The following is a 17,278-nucleotide window of genomic DNA, read 5'->3' as shown; positions in this document are numbered from 1 at the left end:
CCCTGCAGGGGATGGGCTCCCGCCAGCGCCAGCTCTGCGGTTGACAAGGGCGCACAGGGCGACGGCACAGCAAAGGAGTTGGCCGAGCACTTGTTCTGTCACTAAGTGATCACTCAAAAGAACAGGTATGTTTTTCTTCATGGAACGTAACTTTCTAAAAATGAAATTTGGGGACTTGTGTGATTCAAGGTCAGTATTAAACATTTGCTCCGAACCTACACCTGCCGCTTTCATCGTCCGGGTGCAGGAGAGCCTCTCGCGCACGCTACCACAGTTCCCATTGCCCTCCGTGGGTCATGAGGTCCCTTCTGGCTTGGCTTCAGCTCTCGGATGGGAGCCTCAGGCTTCTGCACTTAAGGTCATCTAAAGTCTTCCAGTGTTTGTAGTTATCTGCCAAGTGCTGCATCAGGGCTGGCAGGTGTGCGAAGGCTGCAAGGACATCAAAGAACCAAGAGGAAATTGTTAAATTAAATGGGACCTCGGGAGCATATCGGCTGGGGCTCCATGGGACAAGCTTGGGATCTAATTTGGAGATGCTCAGGGCCTAGGCTGCAAGTGAAAAGACAAACGTGAGGACAAGCCATTAAACACTATTTCTGAACTAAAAACGGTCCCTTTTAATTAGCTGGGAAGCTGTTCACCATGACAATCAAAAGAACCTGCAGTTCAGGAGACAGGATGTTTTGCATTCTTCCTGGAGTTTTCTACAGTTATAGGGAAAAGCTGCTATGCACTTTCAGAGCCATGTCCTCTGAAGAGGGGAAGGCTTGTTTATCCACTTGAGTCTCCTGCAAAGTTCACATGGATCCACCCTCCTGGGCCACAAGTCTCTTGACAGTTCATTGAAAAAAATATTTCATTTACCTTTAGGCCAATCTGTCATAAAAATTCATCTTCATAAAGTATAACACAATGTTCTTTGTGGGAGATGAAGCAGTCACTCACTTACCATCCCACGCATCAAACATGTCTGTTATGAAGTAGTCGATGAAGGAGATCTGGGACTTGGGGATACTGCAGGTGTTCCGGTCGAACACGGGCATCACCACTGGCAGCCCCTGTCTCTTCTCTTCATCGGTCTGTAAGAAAAGCACCAGCATGCCTTGCAGTGGGCACACGAGGAGCCTCACAGTGCCAGCTTGATGATCAGAACCCTGTGAATGTGACCACTGTCCAGTTTTGTATATGAAGGAAGAGGCTCAGGAAGGTCTGAGAGTTAGGTAGGCCGACGCCAGTCAGCAGCAGTGACTGCACCCAGGTCTTCTGATGGCCCTTTTTATGCCCCACCATAGCCCCCCCTGAAGTTGTGATCTTGGGGTGCTTAGCCCCTTTTCTGTGATCTGTTCTTATTATTGCAAAGTCAAAATTATTTTTTAAAATCTGACCAATGCTGCTACTCATAACAGTACTAATTGAAATTCACACTGAGAGAGAAGCAAAACTACCCATGTCTTCACAGAATCAAGAACTGGCACCATGGCATCAGGAGCAATAGTCATCATGCTGTTCACTGCCACACGCTTACAGTTTTGTTTTTAAATCAGTTTGGGCCAGGCAGAGTGGTGCATGCTCGTAATCCCAATGACAAGAGGCTGAGGCAGGCAGATGGCAGGTTCCAGGTCAGCCTCAGCAATGTAGTGAGACCCTATCTTAATAAGCTGAGTGTGTTGGTACATGCCTGTAATTCCAATACTTGAGAGACTGAAATAGGAGGATTGCAGGTTCGAGGACAGCTTATCAACTTAGCGAAACTCTCAGCAACCTAATGAGACCCTGTTTCCAAAACAATAAGAAGGGCTAGGGGTATAACTTTGAGGTAGAATGCCCCTAGATTCAATTCCCAGTACACACACACACACACACACACACACACACACACACACACACCTCTGATAGTCTGATAGAGCACTCCTGGTTCAATCTCCAGTACTGAAAAAAAATTTTTTTTTCACTGAAGAATGACCTCTTTGAAGCAGTAATAATTACTAATTTTACTGATGCTCAGCCTTTGAGAGCGTTTTGTGTGTGTGTGTGTGTGTGTGTGTGTGTGTGTGTGTGTGTATGTGTGCGCGCGCACATGCGCACGCAGTACTCGGGGTGGAACCCAGGGGTATTCTACCTCCAAGCTATACTCCCTGCCTTATTTTTTATTCTATATTTTGAAATAGGGTCTCACTGAATTGCAAAGGGCCTCACTAAGTAACTGAGGCTGTTCTCGAACCGTGATCCTCCTGTCTCAGCCTCCCGATTGCAAACATGTGCCACCACACCCAGCTCGAGTATGTCTTTAGTATTCTGTGTAGCAAATGGGAAGTACACAGAAAGCTGCATACCAGAGTCATGGTCCTCTCCAGGAATATCACTCATGCAAGTGAGTTTTGTGCTGAGCTAACTGCTGTTTTCCACTGAGCACTACTGATACAAAACAACGGCTGACAGTCACACTTGCTTAAGTCTCAAGCCATGGAGTTCCCTCAAGGAATGTGGAAATCTGAGTATTAGGCCCTTTATGCTATTCATTCCTATATGTAAGGCCATACATCACTCAGCTGAATGGTAAGGTCCCTATTTTTTGGTGCTAACTGAGCTGGGAACCAGCTGTCAGAGGCTTCCTTTGTTGCTTTGGATTTTAGGTCACATGGGCCCACGGACATTAGTGCATTCCTTTCAGGGAGGAGGATGCCTAAATAGGAAGCTTACATCCCAGAACTTAACAGCGGTTCTCTAGCACTCTCCGCTCACATATGAGAATGACTAGGACTGGGCCTCGGAGTCTTCTCTGTGTGGGTCCTGGAAGCCCAGTAATGGCCTCCTACCAGCTTCTGGCTCAGCTCACTCCTTTCAGGTCAGTTGATCAAGCAGCCTTAAAACACCCACTGGTGTACCAAGAGTACACCAGTTTTTCTATTCTTCTGGCAAGTTCTGGACTGCCTGTCCTACTTTTCTTCCATTCAGGGGCTCCTTCCTAGCCCTGGAAGCTGCGGTTAGTTGCTGGGTTTTCTGTTGCCCCCCCCCACCCCTGCTAGACATTGTCAGCCATTCTTTATTCAGCCTCAGTAGTACGTTCTAGCCAGGGAGACCCCCAGATACATCACCTGTGGCTACGGATGCAAGAATGGCTCAATTGCAAATGGCACCTGGCCAACCACTGCCTTCTGGATTTTTCTCTAATTCCTCTTTTCCTCTTCATTGCCACAGTTAAAGCAAGCTCACTTTCCTTATAGAAAAATCTATTTTCCCTGTCTGAATTTGCCTTGAAATGCTCTTTTTTTTTTTTTTTTTTTTTTTTTGAATGTCGTTCTCTAAATAGGTTCTAGCTGGCCATGGTGGCTCATGCCTGTAATACTAGTACTTCAGTATCTGGGAGGCTAAGACAGGAAGATCACAGGTTTGAGACTCTCAGCAGCCTAGTGAGACTGCTTCAAAATAAAAAAAACAGAGCTGGGTGTATCTCAGAGGTAGTATGCCCCTGGATTCAATTCCTAGTACCACAAAAAGGGGCCTCTAATATCACTTTCAAAAGCCCCCCTTTTATCTAGAAAAGATCTTTGTGAATCTCTGCAGCATGTAACACATACACTTCCTGTAGATGCTCTTTTCGTTTTTACCAGGGTGTGGATCTACGTCTATATCTTCTCTCCTGGGCTGGATGTGAGTGGCCTCGGGGCAGCCGTGTGTCATAGTCACATTGTGTTCCCATAATACACATGGAAGCACCATGAATAACCTAAGTGAACAAATGATTTCCTTGTTCTATGGAAGTTCCAACAACCTAAGGAAGAAAATTTCCTTCCATAGGCTCAGTCTAGACAGATGTCCCTCAGCACGTCAGCCAGTCAGGGGAGCCCCAGGCAGGGGAGCGCACCTTCCAAGCAGAGAAGAGGAGTTCACTCACTGATGAAATGTTACTGGGCTGGAAAACCTGGGGGGGGCATTCCTCTAAGGAAAGGGGAGCTCCCCAGAGACAACGCACCTGTGCAAAGTACTCCTCAGAGATCCTCCCGGCCCATTCTATGCACAGGTCCAGCGGGCGGCACGGGTTGGCCACATCCGCACACTTAATCATCATGCGCTTGATCAGGATTTGGTTTTCAGGAAAGTTCTTCCCAGCAGGGCTACACTCGCCCTCGCTGCCCTCGGTCTGGAAAACAGATGATCAGATTAGGGCTGGTTCAAGATGACAGGCCCCCAAAGGCCAGCTCACCAGGCACATGCAGGCGCAGTGGGACTTTGCAAAGGTGGAGGCTTTCTTTTTTCCCCTATAATTCCATACCTAATATAAAATATTCTTTTTTGTTGTGCTGGTGGTACTGGGGATTGAACCCAGGAACATTCTACCTCTGAGCTACATCCCCAGCCCTTTTTATTTTTGTTGTTGTTTGGAAACAAGAGTCTGGCTATGTTGCTGAAAGCCTCACTATGTTACTGAGGCTGTCTTAGAACCTGCGATCCTCCTGTCTCAGCCTCTCAATTTCTGAGATAACAGGTGTGTGCCAACACACCCAGCTCTGATACATTCTTTAAAAGAACAAAGCTCAGACAATACACAGTAGAGTTTCAAAGGTGAATGTCTGCCTCATCACCCTTATACCCCTCACTTGTGGGCTCTGCCCTCTGGGGGAGAGGGTAATATCTACAGACCACTTTTGTATCTGTTTTAAATGATTTGGCAGATACTTTTTAAAGAAGGATGGCTTTTTTCTCAGTTTTTTTCACCCCAGAAAATGTAAATCAGAGCTTTCTGTTACTTTAATGCATTAAAAGTGGGGAAATTGCGCTTACAGGTAATCAATTATTTCTTCATGTAATTTTACTCGTACCCACATGCACTCACCTGTTCCCTGTCCTGTGCCTCCTGTCCCACCCCCTCCTATTTATTTCTTTTTCATAAGACATATGTGTTTTCTTGACTGGTCTTCTAAGTGGCAGGGAGGATAAGCTACGTAAGCCTGGGGTGCTTGGGGCAGAAGGCCCAGGGCAGGAGTATGTGTGCTCGGTGGCATTGGAAGAGATGGTCATAGGCTGCACGCCTATTAGGGAGATGTCAGTGGTCCTGAGCCACACGGTCAGGTCTGTGGATAGGCGGGCAGACACACAGTCACGGGCCAATTATACAGAACCTGGAAAATGATTTTGCCCACTTCCAAAGGCACCATTGATTTGGTTGTGTGAAGACAGTTAATGAGCTCTCCAGAGCTCTGCCAAGCTGAAAAACCACATGACAATTTTTGGTGGGGAGGTTGTTTTGTTTTGAGACTAGATCTGTTTTTTAGACTATCAATAGACAGAATATGTTCTAAGGCTGTTTTGATTGCTTAGAGATGGGAAGCTACTACTTACTATAGATCCCGCAGTAAACACTCAGTCTCAGCAGCACTGAGGGCTGACTTGGAAAGATGACCTCCTCAGCTCTAAATCCTATCATGCTAGTTCTTTTTTTTTTTCAAAATCCTCAGCCACTTGCTCCCACTTGACTTTTTGGAAGTCGAGGACCCTAGCCTTGTACGGTGGAGTCGCTGGGGGAAGGGCCTCAACACAGGCCAGGTGGGCGCTGCCCCTCCACCCAGGATGGCCATGTGGCAGGCCCTACACAGTCTCCTTACTGAGCCTCACATTCCCTTGAAGACAGCCATTCACCATCCGTTTCTCCCCCCTCTCTGCTCTGCAGGAGCGAGCAAGTGTTCCCACCTTTACGGGCCCATGGCCAGTTTTATGGTTTCAGAGGCCTGTTGATGACATTTTAATAGAGATGTGAACCTTTCGTCCTATTTCCCCAAAACCTGCATTCATAAGGACCTTAAGGCAAGCCCAAAGTACTTCAGTTAAGTTTGAAGAAAAACTCGTAGCTTTTGTAGTCTAGGCACTCCCAGTTCCACTACGGTCTTCAGATACTGGTACGCGTCTCATGTAAATTGGTGGGAATAAAGTTCTTTAAAGCATTCTCCAACTCAGAAGTCTCCTAAGAGCTCAAAGAACAGAGAATAAGAAAGGACTCTGGATCTCCTAAAATACTACCACCCTTGTAGTCTCTGCGGGTCTGTGGGCTCCTTCTGTTGTATTCTCTGGACATCGTGCCTTTGTCACCACTGGCTTTATTTCAGGGACTTTCTTGCAAGGAGCTTGGAGTGGCTGTGGACACTATCAACCCATCCCAAGGAAAACAGTGGCCAGGACTTTGAGCCTTTTTACCAGCTCCACGCAAATAAATTTCTTGCAGCCATGAGGGAGAAACGCGTTGATACCAGAGTAGGTGCTCATGTATCAGAGGACACTGATTACTTCTTCCATGGCAAATGCTTACCTCAGCTGCCATTGGCTTGTTGATACTGTTCACAAATTTGTTCACATGTTCAAAGTGTTTGGTCATCTCTGTTGCCAAAACCATGTCAATAATAGCTTGGCGCAGCGTTCGATAATGGTTTCTAAAATAAGCAAAAGACAAAGGACCTTGTTTACATCATGTCCTGAATTAGAACTGTTCGGCTGCCATTTCACCAGGCTTTGCACACACCAGGAGCCAGCTGGGCAGAGTCCAGCGAGTAGAGACCACAAGAGAGTTTCCCTGCTCATCCTCCCAGTAAGTCGGGATCATAGACACCATCCCGTTGTCCCCGCTGACTCTTCCCCTTATGAACAATGAGTATTAAGAGAAAGCCAGGAGAAAGCCTGGAATCCCAGGACTTGGGAGGTTGGGACAGGAGGACCTAGTCTCAGCAACTTAGTGATACTCTCAGCAATTTAGCCAGACTCTGCTTCAAAATATAAATTAAATAAGTAAACAAACAAACAAACGAATGAATGAATGAATGAATGAATGAATGAATAAAGTAGGACTGGGAGTGTAGCTCAGAGGCAGAACACCCCTGGGAGTGTAGCTCAGAGGCAGAACACCCTGAAAGAAAAGAAAAAAGAAAAAGAAGTATCTGTTGTCGGTGGGCACTTATTTTACAAGCCGTGCTTCTTTGCCTTTCCCCTGTGAATACCAGAACAAGGAGGTGGCAGGAGGTGACGAGCAGGGATGGCAGCCTGGTGAGCCGTCCCTTTGCATTCTGTGCACACACAGACTCCTATGCAGAAAACTCACTCTCTCTCCTGATGCCACATGGAATTGGAACAGTTTTTCCAGTTAACAAGTAATTCTCTATCTTGCAACTGGTAGGATTTGCAGTGGATGGAGCAACAGCCCCAAATTACTATTCAATTCCTATCATTTCTAACTTCAAGAGCCAGAAAAGGGAGCTAAATAAAATTGGCTATTAGAATTCTTTTTGCAAAAGTTATAAAAAAGAATTCTTGATACTGATAGTACAAGCTGGAGCTGAAATAACTGGTCTCCATATTTTCCTGGGTTTCTAGAGCCCAAACTGATAGTAGTCCAGCGGTGCTGAGGCCTGGTGAGCTCTGAGTCCTCTCCTAGGAGTCTGCCCAGCTGCAGCACAGAGAATGCCCACGACTTGGCCGCAGGGCTGTTGTCAGACAGGAGAAATTGCTCCCATCTGGTCACATGTGGCCAGCTCTCAGCAGAAGGGAACACATGGTGAGAGGCAGACCTGTCCAGCCCCCTGGGCTCCAGTACCTCTGCTGAGACCTCCCATAAGGAAGGATTTTCAGTGGCCCAAAGCTGGGGAGAGATGGGAGGGTACATTTTTCTTGAGATGTACAAAAGGCAGAATGTCCCCATAGAAGGGTAAAAATATCTGCTCATCTTATTAGTAACACAATCAATATTTATGCAGTGCTTTGCAGCATAGAAAGCATCTTCATGAACTGAACCAAAGACCAAATGAGATTTAAAAACACGATGGCAGACTGAAAAGTAAAATTAAGTTTACAAAGGCAAGGTTATTATTTTGTCACTGGATAGGAAGCTACAACTATTCTTATTTTCGTTTTCCTCTAAGATGAAGCGGAGTGAAGTGAAGTCAGGGTAAAATGGTGCCCACTTCAGCTTCACAAACACAAATACAGCAGTCCAAGCACAACGTACCTGTCGATGTTCTTGAAGATGTTACATTTGGTGTCCTTGACGGTGAGCTGGAAGGCCAGAGCTGTGTGGTGACTCTCCAAGACAGCAGTGTCGTTGTAGAGCACAGCCAGCTCACTGCCTGCATTGCACAGGAAAGAGTTGGTTCTTCCCGGGTGGTCCACGTCGTGCACCGTGGCGGCGATGAGGGCCGCCACCTCGTCCAGCTGGTCGAGGCTTCCCTGGGATAAGGGGAGGCAATGTGAAGTGTCACCCACTGGATTCTCGAGATCTATACCCATCCCTGCCTCTTGAAAGAGGAAGGGCCAGGGGGCGTGGGATGTTGAGCCTTCTTCGGGTCTTAGTTAAGAAGTGACCTTGGACAGGTCATGTTACCTTAGGATGCTGGGTGATGTCTGGAGGGAGATGGAGCCCTGAGCTGCAGCTGCAGTATATACCTAACCTCCTCCCCAGAGCCCATTCACTCCAGCTCTGTAGGAAGAAGCCAAACAGGCCTTTGGAATTGCCCGCTGTGTGGTATCACTGTGGCTCTCTTCTATGAACAGATACAGCAGAGAGTGGCCTAGGATCACAAATACAACTTATTTTATTTGCTCACTTCTGAAAAGATCCCGAGAGTGCTGGTAGATAAAACAGCAGTGTTTATACAGTAGTAGACTGACCGGAGCCCAGCAGCCAAGAGGATCCAGGGGGAGAATAGTTTTCTGGGGAAACCCAAAGCTAAGGGGGGCTCTTACAACTAGGAACAATTCAGCGGGGTGCTGGGAGGCAGCAAAGGCAAAAGGGGAAACTTGAACTTTCATTAACAAAAGCAGAGCATCCCGGGATACACATGTTTTCTCAACTTGTGGCTTTAGGAAGGAGCTATCAAAAGGGCTGCTGTTACATAAGAGACTCTGTACTATGCGTTCATTCATTCTGTAATTATTTATTAGATGCCTGCTGGGTGCCTGTTACCATGCACAGTTTCAGATCAATGATTTATACTGACACAGCCTCTGTGCTAACAGAGTTTATAATCTAGAGCAAGAAACAGAAATAAATTCAAAAATATACAAGTAGAAATAAATTATGAGATGCTAGCAAGGGATATACAAATGCTTTGGGACTATAGCCGTGGGACCTGGTTTGGGGCAGTACTGTGCCGTCAACTTTCTGTGGTGATGGCAATGTTTTCTGTTTGTGCTACCCAATGCAGTAAGCCCTCATCACGTGTAGCTGCTGGCACTTGAAATGTGGCCAGAGCAATGGAGAAGCAAAAGTTTTTTAACTTTATTTCATTTTAATCGCCATGTGTGCCTAAGGATGACACCTGGTAACACAGGCTCAGGGTGGCCAGGATGGCTGCTCCAAAGACGATTATTATTGTGCTAAGCTCTGAAGGATGAACAGGAATTAGCCAGGTGACATGTGGTAAGGAGGGAATTTCAGGAAGAAAGAAAAGACGGGCAAGCAAGAGGGCATCTTCGGGAACCCTGGAGAGCGCACGCTGGCCGGAGAACACAAGAGGGGGATGCGGTCCCTAGGAAGAGGCTGGAGGGGTGGGCCTGATCTCTGGTGTTCCCAGCTTGCCCTCAGGCTTGCGGGGCAGAAACTGCTACTGGGTGAGGAAGATTGAATCTGCAGTCCAGCCCTGTCACAACACCAGGACTCGCCAATGGCCTGCATGTGCTGTGTTGATTTAGGGGTGCAGTATGTTTTCCTGAAAGCTCTGACCTCCCAGAAGGAAGCCATTTCCATTTTGAGTCCTAACCTCATGGAGCTGACGAGCAATCCTGGGTTGGTCCCAGTCAACAGGACCAGGTTTCCTAAGTAGCTTCTGATGTCATATTCATACTCCCCCCCATCCCTCCCCCTCTCTCTCCCTCTCTTTCAGTACTAGGTGTGGAACCCAGGGACATTTTACCTCCAAGCAACTATCTCAGCCCTATTTTTATTTTGAAACAAGGCCTCACTAAGTAGCTGAGGCCAAACTGCAACTCTCCTGTCTCAGCCTCCCAAGTAGATGTTATTCTCTTGAACTCTCCTCAAGATAGAGTCTGTGGCGGCCAGGGCAGGCATGCATGGTCCATCTCACTGCTGCCCGGAGAGGCCACTGCAGCCAGCTCTACCCAGGCTCTGGGCGCACAGCTGCCTCGATTTGGGCTCCCTCGCCAGTGATCTCAGCCCCGTGAGGTGAGGACGTGTGGGGCCGAGCTCTGGGCCTGCAGCCACTGCTCCTGAGGCACGTCCAATCCTGCTTGGAGTCCCACACCAATTTTCTTTTAAACTTTACTGAGGCAGACTCAAGTAGCTAGGGTAGAAAGCACCAGGTTGACTGAGCTAAACCCAAAGCCCAATAACAATGACACTTTTTCCAAAGGCACCAGCCATGGGCCATGCCCTGCAGCTGGTGAGTAACTAGCAATGTACTGTCTGGTAAGAAATGACTGGGAGGTGGGGAAAGGAGACTTAGCTCCCCAGCAAGAAGCGATGGGAAGCGAGGCCCTTCCTGTGTGTGGTGACTGCGCTGGGGTGAGGGCTGTCTGTGAAAGAAACTCCCAACCCCGCTGCCAGTGAAACTCCAAACTTTGGATATGCAGATATTCCTGCATCATTTTTTTCCTTCTTTTACCAGGAGAAAAAGATCTGGATCACACTGATTGGCTGAGCAGTAGAGCGAGCTCCATTCTGGGTCTCCTCAAGAGTTTCTTACTTACTGTAGCCACTTAGGGCCCAAGAATGGAAAAGGAAAGCCGGCTGGCCTGGCCTCTCTACTTGCACTGGTTTCGGGAGTCAGGTAAGAGCAGGAGAGGTTGGGCGCCATGACAAACAGCAGGACCTCTCCACTCTGGCTCGTGGTTTAGAATACTGACATTGAGAATCTGACCCTCGGGCCTGGGGGTGGAGCTCAGTGGTAGAGAACATGCTTAGTATGCACTCGGCCCGGGGTATAGGTCCAGCATATAAAAAAGGGAATGCCAGAGGGCCAGATGAAGCAAGGAAGAGCAAGAACACACTTTCCTGACCACCTTCAAGGGCAGCAGGTCTGAGGAAGGGGCCTTAGAAGCGAATCCCACCGGCAGTGCCTGCCTCTTGGTGGACTAGCCAGTGTTCCTGAGCTGGTGAGTACAGCTCTGAGTCCAGGGTCCCTAAAACCCAGATCTCCAAGGTTTCTTGCCGCTCCACCTCCCCTGAAACTGTGGCCGAGGCTGCCAGAGTTAGATATGTCTTGAGTTGTAAGATATTATATCTACTCTTCATGTTTCCAGGGCTTCAGTTTTAGAAATTCAATCAGACTCTGAATGTACTAGCAGGACCCACAAGTTAAAGGAACATACCTGTTTTGGAAGAGGGGTATGTGGGGAGAGGATGGAGTGAGGGGCATTCCCTAATTTATCACACGCTCCCTCTATCTCCCTAGAGGGGCTCTGCTTAGGTGAGGTTCACCTGTCACTCAAGACCACAGCTGCAGCTCACTCTGGTCTTGGTGCTAATGACCTGGGTGCTGCTTTCAGCTGGTGGTGAGACCTCAGCTGTGAAAGAGACCAGCATCGGGGGTGCAGGGAGTTGTGGCTCCTCAGAGGTGTTGCAAACACAGGCTGATACCAGGAACACTCCCTCCCTCCCTTCCTTTCTTTCTTCCTTCCTTTCCTCCTTCCTTCTGACATTCTACCTCCAAGCTATATCTGCAGCCTTTTTTTTTTTTTTTTGCTTTTTGTTTTGAAACCAAAAGGGTCTTGCTATGTCGCTGAGAGTCTCACTACTTTGCGGAGGCTGTCCTAGAATCTCTGATCCTCCTGTCTCATTCCTCCAAGTACTGGGATAACAGGCATGTGCTGCCATGCCCAGATTTATTTTTTTCTTAAAGTAGAATGACTTTTTTTTCCTCAAAATAGAAGATGATTTTTAGAAACACCATTCATGGATCACTTTTTTTGTTTGTTTGTTTTCTTGCTGATGAAAATGAATACCAGGATAAGTCACTGGCAAAGCTTCCCCCAGTTTTGGTGCCATTTAGATTTCTTCTACCTTTCCCACTATCTCTTCTCCTTAAGCACCCAGGAGCTTAATTTCTCATCAACACCTGCTCCAGGAAAACAATCCAAAGTCAGGCATTCACAGATTGATGTGTATTTCTGTCTCTATATGACACTTCACCCAAGGGTGCCTAAATTTTAGCCTCTAGTTCTAACTGTAGTGAAGAATCACAAGCGTCACTGTGCATGTGGCGGTAGTCGGGAGGAGGTGCAATGGGGATCTCCTGCCAGCTCTCCATGGGAAGTACATAGGCCACCCTACAAATCAGCACTCCTGCGTGATGATATCGAACTCTGAGAATAAGCGATGTGAGACTCTTTCACAGATAGGTAAAAGTCACCGATACAGATACACATATTCACTCCTACAGAAACACAATGCATGCTAAGTCAGTAGAAAGCTGAGTGACTCCTTATTATCTGAGCTGTAATGTGACAGTGGCCAAATCCTGATACTAAAACTTAAGATCTAGTGGCCAGTTGCTATAAATTTAAGTTCTGTCCTGTAACTTGGTTTTACAAAGTTCCTATTGAACATACACAGCAGCAGAAAGGAATATTTTAAGCATTTTAGGGAAGGGATGACTAAGACAAAGGTCTACATCTTTCAACACCCTGGAATGACCAAATTGGTATACAAAAAATCTTGTCAAGTCGGTTGCAAAATAGCTGCTTGCCTAATACATTTTCTAAGACTGAGTTCCTGGATCTCCAGTCCAGACAGGCAGCTAGATCATGATGTCAGAATGTTACCTTCCGTGAAAATGAGGAGAGAGACTAGCAAAATAGTAGAAGGGGAATGAGGGAGGGAGAAGGGGAGGAAAAAATGGCTTGAGGGAAGAAAGAGACCAAATAATGCTATGTTTTATATGAACGTATTGCTATCAGTTGTACTAGCATGCACGAGAAGCTTGAGGTGGGGGCAGAGGGACACACCAGGAGATGCTGTGGAAGTATGTGAATGCATCTCTTTAAACTTCACTGTGGTGTATAACTACAGTGCACCAATAAAAATACAAAATTTAAAAATGCTACCTTCACTCTTTCCTTTCCGAGGAAGAATGCTGTGGCATGCAGTACGTCTGCAGCATGGGTAGAGTTATGGTAGGCATTGGAGGAGTGGTAATTGGCTTCAATCACTTGGAGCCAGGCTCGAAGAGTGGTTTCAGAACAGTTTAAAAATTCACATACTCCAAACCGGGAAAAGACCTTTAAGCCCAGGTAAACCAATGGCCTGCGAAATAAAGAAACCAACCCTGTGTCATTGAATTTACTGGCCCAGAAGCTGCTTACTTTGATGATGCTAGGGAGTGGAGACATTTCTCTTTTTTTTTTTCTTTTGTGGTACTGGGGATTGAACCCAAGGGATCTCTGCCCCTGAGCTATACCCCCAGCCCTTTTTATTTTAAATTTTGAAACAGGGTCTAGCTTAGTTATTGGTCTCGAACTGCAATCCTTCTGTCTTAGCCTCCCAAGTACTGGAATTGCAGACAAGCACTACCACACCTGGCTGACCTGAGTAAGTTTGAGGATACTGGAGCTGATGCTACATCTTACTCACAAATATTCCCTCTCCATAAAGGAGCTCACTCAGGACACACATCTCCCTCAAAGATTCCAGAAGCCAAGATATTGAATGTGGCCATAATCTACCCCAGCACGAGGCCAAAGAGGTCACGTACCTTTTATGTGTAACTGCTTCCAATTCAAAAATGTTGAAGTCCCAACTTTCCTCATTGTCAAGTAATTGGGCGATCGAAGGGGGAACATCGTTGATGGTTATTGGCATCGCGAGGTGACTGTGACTCTGGTGCACGTCTGAGCAAGCAGATGGGTGGGATGCTGGTTAATTGAGGCATCCTCAGTGCCCCTGAGCATCTGTCCCCATCTTCATGCCACTAGAAAGACGGTCTTGAACTCCCAAAGGCGGAAAGATTTCCACATCAACCTTTTCCCCTTCTGCCATAAAATCTCAAGACCCTCAAACAGAAAGCTAATTGTTTAGCTGTTTAAATGAATAGAGATGTGCAATTCTTATTCTGATAGTGCTCAGATACGTGATTTTAATGAGGAGACCTGGTTTGAAACATAGACCACAGAGATGCATAAACTCAAGTGAGAGCAACTGGAATCAGACCAAGGCGCTCCCGGACAGTCACGTTAGCCCTGGGGATGGCACAGGCTGGAGATGGGTTATTACTGACGGGTGGGCAGATGAAAACTTACTCTTTGTAAACACGTACTCGTTTCCTGACAACCTCCTCAAGCCATCCTGGAATAAAAAGAAGACGCCGTTAGAAGCATGCATCATAAGCTGTCATGGTTCCCTCATTTCCTTCATTAGCCAGAGTTCTGAATCCTTAATGACCCAATGGATCTGCAGCTGCAGGTTCAGGCAGAACTCAGAATTAAAATCAGAACAATAACTCTAAGACAGATGATACCCTCCCTTTCATGGCCACTGGTCCCAGGACATGAGTTGGGAGCTGAGAGCTGGCTTGGTTCTCAGGGCCTCTCTCTTTTGCCACAATAGAGCCACAAAACTGTAATGTTTTGGATTTATGATGTCCCCCGAGATGTCATAGAGTCAGCAGCCACAGTGGAGCAGGGCTTGGTTCCTGAGGAAAGGTCTTTGGGGCTGTGGCTTTGGGGATGATATAAGGTCCCTCCTTCCCTTTTCTCTGTCTTACTTCCGGCCTCTGTGATGTGAGAACAGGGCTTTTGACTCTCCCTCTCTGCTTCTTAGCATCACTATACTCTGAACTCTGCTGACATAGCTGGCCCGACACAGACAGAGACCTGAAATCCCTAGGACTGTGAGCGAATAAACCTTCTTTCCTGTAAGTTGTGTGTGGTCAGGCTTGTTAAGTCACAGCAATGAGAATACTATCTAAAACCAACTGAAATCATAGAAGTGATCTTCCTTTGTAATTCTGATGTATCCAAAGCCCCTCATAGGGACTTTGCTCTTATGTGATCAGATTTATACTTTGAAAAGGTAAAACCATGGGCCATATTTTGGGGATAATCTTTAAAAAGTTGGGCTAAACCAGGTGTGTTGGTACACGCATGTAAATCCTCGCACTTAGGAGGCTGAGAGAGGAGGGTCACAGGTTTGAAGCCAGCCTCAACAACTTAGGCTCTCAGCAACTGAGACCGTTTCCAATTTAAAAAAAAAAAAAGGACGGGGGCCCTTGGGGTATAGCTTGGAGTTAGAATGCCTCTGGGTTCAGTCCCCAGCACTAGGAAAAAAAGTTGGGTTAAATATTTTGCTAACATCTATTATTTTCTAACTACATTTTATATTTTGGAAGATCTGCATTATTGCAAGCTGTTTAAAACAATGTTTCTAGATTTGAGGTCTTTGGAGACACAGAGTAGGAATAGACAAAATGCCAGTGTTCTACCATTTATTGGCTCTTGAACTTGAAGCAGTCTCCAAATGTTCTTAAATCTGTTTCTTCGCCTCTATCTTTTATATCACTATTGAGATTATTTTTTTAAACTAGAGACTGAACCCAGGAGCATTATATCTCTAAGCTACAACCCCAGCCCTTTTTATTATTTTTTAAAATTTTGACACAGAGTCTTGCTAAATTGCGGAGGATATTGCTAAGCTGTTGAGGCTGGCCTTGAAACCTCCTGTCTCAGCCTACCAAGTATTAGCACTACAGGCATGTGTCACTATGCCCATCTTTTTGTGATCTTTTCTTAAGAGTCGTTTAGAAGTGTTTGTTATGTCTAAAAAATATGTACTGAGACTGAAAGTGTTGTTAATTAATGAAAGGCTCCCTTGAAGTCATACCTTGAATCTTTAGGCCAAGAGCTTAGTTATAAGCTATCAGAACTACAACTGTCCAGCCTGTAAGGCAGGGGTGGCAGTACCCCTTTTTTCTCCTGGCCTTTCTTTCTCCACTTTCCAAAGCCACACAAAGATGAGGTGGACTCCTACATGGGTCCTCATGGCATTATCGGGACAGAAAACCCATGATGGTATGGCTGTGGAGGAGGGAGACAAACCGCTGGTCATGGAACAAGCTCCCTTCAGCTGCAGTCTGCAGCTCTTGCCAGACCCTTACTAGTGCTCTCTGGAAGCTGAAGTCTACGTGCATTGGGGTGGGGCAGCCAAGGAAGCCCAAGGCCAGGGAAGGAAGAGGCCACAAGTGGACTAGAAAGCCAGGCAACCTAGTATCTAGAGCATGACAATGTAGATACCTTCAAAGCAATGCTCCCACATGAGCAAATTCTCAGGATTTGCCTTTCTCCTAAAGAGTTTCCCCAGCTTCAACATCTGAGGGGGAGCCAAAATGAGTAATTTAATTTTCTCTTTTTTCATTACTTGCTGATATATGATAATTAAAGCTAAACAGAACCTATCAAAAACTAGAGCAGAGTCCTTAGACCCCAGCTCCTCCTGGGGTCACACAGGACGCTTCTTAGAGCATCGATCGACATGGGATGGTCCCTCCTCTTCTCCTACTGAGCACTCTGTCTCTATCTGATTATAAATGGAACTTCTATATAAATATTTATTTAAAGAAAGGATTCTATAGTTAAAATTTTAGAAACTGCTATTGTCTAAGCACAGACCCTTTCATTATACAATTATTCCTGGTTATCCTCAGGAGATTAGTTCCAGGACTGCCTTGGATACTAAAATCCAAGGATGCTCAAGGGTCTTATATAAAATGGCACTGCATTTGCATATGAGCAGTACATTTCCTCTTGTATTTTTTAAATCATCTTTGGATGTCTTATAATACCTAACACAATTTAAATGCTACGTAAATAGCTGTGGTGTTTAGGGAATAATGACTAAAGATGTCTTTACATGTTCAATACAGATGCTTTTTTGTTGTTAGTAATTTCAACGTGTGATTGTTTGAATCTGCAGATACAGAACCCATGGATACAGAAAGCCAACCATATACGTGGAGTCTGAGGTCCAAGGAAATATGGCTGTGATCCTTAATGCAATGCCATAATCTAGATCCAGGGGAAGAAGAAGCACACAGGGGTCTATGTAACCTCCATCGTACACAGTTCTCAGTCACTTGCCAATTCACTCCTTAAGATAGTAGAAATTCTGAAAGGCTGTTTCCCACTGCTGCAGTCAGTCAGCCTCATGGAAAGATGCAAGAATCCCTTGAATACCACCACAAAAGTGATATATAAATCAATGCGGCTGCTTCCTGTGACCCTGATGTTAGTCTATAGACCAGGTATTTCTGCAACTATGGGAAACAGTTTACATATTAGATGCATACTAGGGGGC

General features: G+C 46.1%; 1 protein-coding gene across 11 annotated transcripts in view; it reads right to left on the bottom strand.

The window, feature by feature from the left end:
* Positions 1–319: 319 nt before the first annotated feature.
* PDE8B (phosphodiesterase 8B) overlaps positions 320–17,278 on the bottom strand; it is a gene marked incomplete at both ends in the record, with an annotated part of 235,127 nt that continues 218,168 nt past the window's right edge. For all 11 annotated transcript variants that reach the window (XM_080704433.1, XM_080704430.1, XM_080704440.1 and 8 more), the window contains 8 exons: positions 320–429; positions 950–1,079; positions 3,974–4,141; positions 6,302–6,422; positions 7,988–8,205; positions 13,039–13,237; positions 13,686–13,821; positions 14,230–14,275. In XM_080704433.1, the coding sequence (XP_080560559.1) occupies positions 320–429; positions 950–1,079; positions 3,974–4,141; positions 6,302–6,422; positions 7,988–8,205; positions 13,039–13,237; positions 13,686–13,821; positions 14,230–14,275 (1,128 nt within the window). The remainder of the gene's footprint in view (positions 430–949; positions 1,080–3,973; positions 4,142–6,301; positions 6,423–7,987; positions 8,206–13,038; positions 13,238–13,685; positions 13,822–14,229; positions 14,276–17,278) is intronic.

This window comes from Muscardinus avellanarius (assembly GCF_963383645.1).
Source record: "Muscardinus avellanarius genome assembly, chromosome: 1".
Classification (NCBI taxonomy): Eukaryota; Metazoa; Chordata; class Mammalia; order Rodentia; family Gliridae; genus Muscardinus; species Muscardinus avellanarius.
This window is presented reverse-complemented; position numbering and strand designations above follow the sequence as displayed.